Source organism: Cherax quadricarinatus, chromosome 11, assembly GCF_038502225.1.
Source record: "Cherax quadricarinatus isolate ZL_2023a chromosome 11, ASM3850222v1, whole genome shotgun sequence".
In the NCBI taxonomy this organism is placed as follows: Eukaryota; Metazoa; Arthropoda; class Malacostraca; order Decapoda; family Parastacidae; genus Cherax; species Cherax quadricarinatus.
This window is the reverse complement of record NC_091302.1, coordinates 45565982-45572523: the sequence shown is the minus strand read 5'-3', so window position 1 is coordinate 45572523 and position 6542 is coordinate 45565982. Positions and strand designations below refer to the sequence as shown.

The following is a 6542-nucleotide window of genomic DNA, read 5'->3' as shown; positions in this document are numbered from 1 at the left end:
AAATGATAGAGAATCTTTTCCCGATTGTAATGACACCAAAAAATCGAAATTTGATGGAAAACTGACGGAATTATGCTCTTGCAAATTTAGCGACCTCGGCGATATTTACAAATCAGTGATTTCGCCTACTTTGAGCCCTATTTTCAGCTAATTCCATTGTTCCAGTTGACCAAACTCACAGCTATTTCTTTAGAACTCCATTTTTTCTTTCGGTTGAGTACAAGAAACTGCCCATTTACCAATTTCAACTACCCAATAACGTAGTCAGAAATTTGCAATTTGGCCAATTTCACAAAAATTAAAAAATATGACAATTTCAAAATAAGGTTCAGAATGAACAACACAGACATTCCTGGCTCTAAAATAACATTTTCTTTGTTCATCAGTCACTTCTCCAGGTCCCTCTGATATTACTCTTGCTTTTGTGTTTTCAATTTTTATTGAAACAAAAACTAGAAGATTTACTGTTATGTAGACTACTGCAATATTGTAATAATTGTACAAATAATGTCAACCCATTCATGACTGCATATTAGAATGGCTAGCTGGACATTTATTGGACAATGACATCATTTGTTTACTTTTGAACATCAGCCAAAATAAACATTTCCACTACTTTGAGCTCCATTTCCAGGTTCTTTTTATAGTAAAACCAATCAAAATCACTTCTATTTCTATAATATGTTTTCCATTCTATCAAATGAGACCAAGAAAACGCAAATAGAGCCATAAATACTATACAAAAATAGACCACAAAGTCAGCATTTTAATTAAAAAAAAATGGTCGGAGTTTTTTTTTCTCATTATGCACTGCATGCTCCAGGATTTTTTTTATATGGTGCACACTGACCACACAGACCTATTCTCTCACATGTGGGCCTACCAGCTTTCTCCTGCTTGATTTGAAGCCACTAGAATTTATGAGTATATATACGTCAAACACGGTACCTCGTAAGATGTATATATACGTCCAAAACCGTCAAAGGGTTAAAATTCGTAGTTTCGTTGCATTGTAATCTATTTTCCTTTGCTCATGTCAAAAAACTTGATACAACCAGAAGCAGTTCATACATCTATGTGATCCTTTATGTGTCCTAATAGTCTGGTAAAGCTGTAACAGGTTAATTAATTAAGGATGTAATCCTATTTCATCTTACTAGTTTTCAGGAATCAACAGGGTAAGTGATGATCTCTCCTCTAGTCATGTCTCATCTTAATTTCTGGACACAAATCATGTCCCTCTTGATTACACAAATAATACATATTAAATTATAAAATACACAGGTACATAAATCTAAATACACTCAGAAGACCTGATTGTAAATTACACAAATTCTGAAGTTTTTATTTTATAATCTATGTGAACGCAATAAATTGCGTATCACATAATTTTGTTTCGACATCATGATCTACCTACATCGAACATTATTATTACCAACCCAGATATCTGCTTATGTCCACCTGCAATGACCTCATGAGTAAAACTAAAAAAAAAAAAAGTATCACTTTTGTTAGTTTACCCAGTCAATAATGAGGACTTTTTCCAAATTAAGCTTTTGATGTAGTTGTCTTGCAGCAATTGCAATAGAGTTAAAAAAGCAGAAACCCATGGCTTGTTGGTGTTCTGCATGATGGCCAGGTGGTCGCACTAGGGCAAATCCATTACGAAGTTCTCCAGTAGCAACTGTAAGGGACAATTTTTGTACATCAATATACTTTTTCTAAACAAAAAAGGAAAACAAACATTAAACATACATATTTTTCAGCAGCATACCAAGGTTATGAAATGATCTTATATGCTTATACCAGATTCCAAAATTATGGAAGTACTATACCTTTGTAAGCTAATTCTATAACACAGCCAGCAGCCATTCTTGCAGCAGATGACGTATGCATGTCATTCCACGTTGTGTCTGAGTCAACGCCAACACCACCACAATGTAGCCGTACAAAACTTTTGATGGGCAATTCAGAAAATTTACTCGTGTCTAATCTTTGCCGGTTCCATGGGTTGGTTCCTGAAAAAAAAATCATTATATAAATACTTAACTAAAGTAATTACCACTTGCTTGCACACATCTCACAAAATTGTAATAACACGACTGCAAACAAACCACAGAACAAGTGGAGTCTGAACCCATGGCAAGTGAGTCCTGGCGTGGAGTTTGAGGACTCACTTGCCAAGGGTTCAAAACCCACTCAACATATTCTGTGTGAAGAGAGCTAGATACATTTCAGTCACTGAGATCTGTGAGAAGTATCCCCTAAATCACATAACCTTAACTCCCAGAAATCAATATCCCCATTTGTTCAATAAATTGGCAACTATACAACCTATAACCATTCCAAACCTTCCTTTAACCTTTAAACTGTGCCCAACGTCCTAGTGCACAACTAACGACTGTGTCGAACATACTAGTACAATTTTTCGTTTCTTCAAATCTGCTACCTGCCAATATGTTTGACCTCAGCACAACTTTCTGGGTCTTCTACAATCTATTCATACATTTGAAATAAATCTAAGACTGTGAGAGTCCACACAGTGCATCATGGTTAACTACACAGGTGATGATTGTGTGTCTGACATACTAGTATGCTAATTAGTATAAACGAACACTGAAATCAGGAGCTGTTGTTCCACCACCAGCTTCTCTACCAGCAAACAGTGTGAAAGAGGCACAAAGATAACTAATTCATTACAAATTTATTACAATTTCATGATACTGGAGGAACCTGCTTTTACGGTGGGTCAGGTTCCAGGCTACCACCGTAAAGCATAAATTGCCATAAAGTGAAAGTCACCATAAATTGAATCACCCTTTTTTTCATTTTTAAATGCATATACATGCTTGATAACATGTTTATACTATCATATAGTAACTTAGCAATAGAACTAGGTCTAAAAACAAAACAAAACAAAAACTAAAATGCATATATAGTACACTCATTACTTATCTTAAAATGTTTTTGGCCTTAATGCAGGGTGAGAGGTGAGAAAAATTTATTGCAGGAAGTCAAAAGATGAAACCAGCCTCTGCTAGCTGCAAATTTAACTTCAGCAGCTTCCTCACCTCTCTCAGCCTTCATAGAAATGAAGAGACTTAGGGCCTCGGCCTGAAAAATGACTCGGCTAACCCTTTGACTGTTTTGGTCGTATATATACGTCTTATGAGCCAGTGTTTCAGGCGTATTAATACGCATAAATTCTAGCAGCTTCAAATCAAGCAGGAGAAAGCTGGTAGGCCCACATGTGAGAGAATAGGTCTGTGTGGTCAGTGTGCACCACGTAAAAAAAATCCTGCAGCATGCAGTGTGTAATGAGAAAAAAAAAAAATGACTGTTTTTTTGGATTAAAACGCCGACTTTGAGGTGTATTTTCGTATAGTATTTATCAATGTATTCTCATTTTCATAATCTCACGTGATAAAATGGAAAACACATTACAGAAACAGAGATGATTTTGATTAGTTTCACAATGACAACGCTCAAAGTAGCGGAAATGTTCAATTTTTACCAATGTTCAGGAGTAAGCAAATCACAGCACACGTCCAATACACGTCAACTGAGGAGTCTAGTATTCTTTCACTAGTGCACTGATTATATTTATACCATTTTTACAATAATGCAGTAGTCTGCATAACAGTAAATTTTGTATGTTTTGTATGAATAAAAAATCAAAATAGAAAGCAATAGTAATATAAGAGGGGCCTAGAGATGTGACTAATGAACAGAGGATATGTTATTTTAGTGCCAAGAATGTCTACATTGTTTATTCTGGACCCTATTTTGAAATTGCCATTTTTTAATTTAGTTGAAATTGGCCAAATTGCCAATTTCTGACCACTTTATTGGGTAGTTCAAATCGGTAAATGGGCGGTTTCTTGTACTTAATTGATAGAAAAAATGGAGTTCTAAAGAAATAGCTATGAGTTTGGTCAACTGGAAACAACAAAATTGGCCAAAAACAGGGCTCAAAGTCGGTGAAATCGCCGAAGTGTATATGTCGCCGAGACCGCTAACTTTGCGGGAGTGTAATTTCATGAGTTTTCGACCAAATTTCATACTTTTGGTGTCATTACCATCAGGAAAAGATTCTCTATCATTTCATAAAAAAAAAAATTTCCAAAAATTTTGCGGCATAGAATGACAATTTCAGAAAGGGGCTTGCGACAGTCAAAGGGTTAAAGGCACGTTGCGACTAGTTTAATCTTCATTCCACACCAGTTAAAGTTTTTATGTCAGAAATAATTTTATCATGTTTAGTGTTCACTGGTGTAGCACTTAATTTTCTGCAACACTTTCTCCTTAGAGTTCATTTAAAGTAAGAGCCTTACAACATAATAACTTTAAAACACTTAAAACTTTGGAAAGTTTCCAGATGGAACCAAGAGAGTTAGAGAGCTCATGGCAACACCCAGTTTCACTTGTAGAAATAAAGGTTATTATAATTATTATTATTTTTTTTTCAACAAGTTGGCAGGGTGACCCAAAAGAAAGAAAATCCCCAAAAATAAAATACTTTCATCATCATTCAACACTTTCACCTCACTCATACACAATCACTGTCTTTGCAGAGGCACCCAGATACAACAGTTTAGAAACACACACGAAGTTATACAGTGGAACCTCGGCTTACGAATTTAATCCGTTATTTGGACTTCTTTGTATCCTGATTTGTTCGTATGCTGGGTCAATTTTCCTCATTTAAATTAACTGAAATGCAATTAATTCGTTCCAGTTGAATTCCTGCTCTCATGAGGCATGACAAAATAACCCTAATATCAACTCTACAGCTTATTTATCTGTCACAATTCATCTAATATGACATAATAAACAATATAAATAAAAAAGCTTGATATACACTCTAGAATGAATAAAATATGTCATTATGTAGACGGCAGAGAGAGGAGGATTGTGCTAGCGAGAGTGGTCACTATGTACAATTTTTATGTTTATCTCACTACACTACATATCCAGTCTGTGCTTATCAATGATTTCTTGCTTTAATTCCATGCAAATCATCCTCTTTTTCTTCTCGTCACTCTCCTTTCCACTTGCTTTCTTAGGACACATGGTTAGAAGAAAGAAATCTAGCGAATTAACTGCATAAAACATAAGGAAATCACGAGAATTCTTTGCATTGCGAGGGTAGCTCTGCATTGCGAGGGTAGCTCTGTAAGCACATGTGCACTGGTAAGCACTGTTTTGATTGACACTGCTATCTGGTGGTGGTGTTGTCTAACTAAATTATACGCAGTACGTACATAGTATTATTATATTGTTATTATTTATTATACGTAATTATGTATTATTATTACTACTATTAGTACATATGTATAATAATTATTATCACTGTTATTAATTTAGGGACCTGGACCACAGATCCAATTCCCTAGATCAAGAGCCCATCACCATGTACGTACGTACTACCACTACTACTACTAATAATAATAATAATAATCATTATTATTATAACAATAATAATAATAATAATACAATATAACAGTAGTAGGCTGGTAGACAGCAACCACCCAGGGAGGTACTACCGTCCTGCCAAGTGAGTGAAAACCAAAGCCTGTAATTGTTTTACATTTTTACATATTGGAAGGATTGCTGGTGTCGTTTGTCTGTCTCATAAATATGCTACTTCTTGCTACTTCTACTTACACTAAGGTCACACTACACATACATGTACACGTTTATTTATACACACTCATCTGAGTTTTCTTTGATTTTATCTTAATAGTTCTTGTTCTTATTACTTTTCCTTTTATATCCATGGGGAAGTGGAATAAGAATCTTTCCTCTGTAAGCCATGCATTTTGTAAAGTCAACTAAAATGCCGGGAACAATGGGCTAGTAACCCCTTTTCCTGTAATGATTACTAAAAAGAATAAGAAGAAAACTGTCAAAGTGGGATGTCTGAATGTGTGTGGATGTTGTGCAAATGATAAGAAAGAGATGATTGTGGATGTTATGAATGAGAAGAAGCTGGATGTCCTGGCTTTAAGTGAAACAAAGCTGAAGGGAGTGGGAGAATTTCAGTGGAGAGAAATAAATGGGATTAGGAGTAGCAATAATGTTGAAGGATAAGCTATGGCAGGAAAAGAGGGAGTATAAATGTATTAATTCAAGGATTATGTGGAGTAAAATAAAGGGTGGATGTGAAAAGTGGATTATAGTAAGCGTATATGCACCTGGAGAAGAGAGAAGTGTAGAGGAGAGAGAGAGATTTTGGGAAATGTTGAGTGAATGCATGGGGAGTTTTGATCCAAGTGTGAGAGTAATGGTGGTTGGGGATTTCAATGCTAAAGCGGGAAAAAATGTTGTGGAGGGAGTAGTAGGTAAATTTGGGGTACCAGGGGTAAATGAAAATGGGGAGCCTTTAATTGAGCTATGTGTAGAAAGGGGTTTGGTAATAAGTAATACATATTTTATGAAGAAGAGGATAAAAAAATATATAAGGTATGATATAGCACATAATGAAAGTAGTTTGTTAGATTATGTATTGGTGGATAAAAGGTTGATGGGCAGGCTCCAGG

General features: G+C 35.4%; 1 protein-coding gene across 7 annotated transcripts in view; it reads right to left on the bottom strand.

The window, feature by feature from the left end:
- The window catches only part of HDAC4 (histone deacetylase 4), a 779940-nt gene that overhangs the window by 19601 nt on the left and 753797 nt on the right, over window positions 1-6542 (bottom strand). For all 7 annotated transcript variants that reach the window (XM_070084058.1, XM_070084060.1, XM_070084063.1 and 4 more), the window contains 2 exons: window positions 1836-2018; window positions 1521-1684 (listed from right to left, as the gene is read on the bottom strand). In XM_070084058.1, coding sequence (XP_069940159.1) covers window positions 1521-1684; window positions 1836-2018 — 347 coding nt within the window. The remainder of the gene's footprint in view (window positions 1-1520; window positions 1685-1835; window positions 2019-6542) is intronic.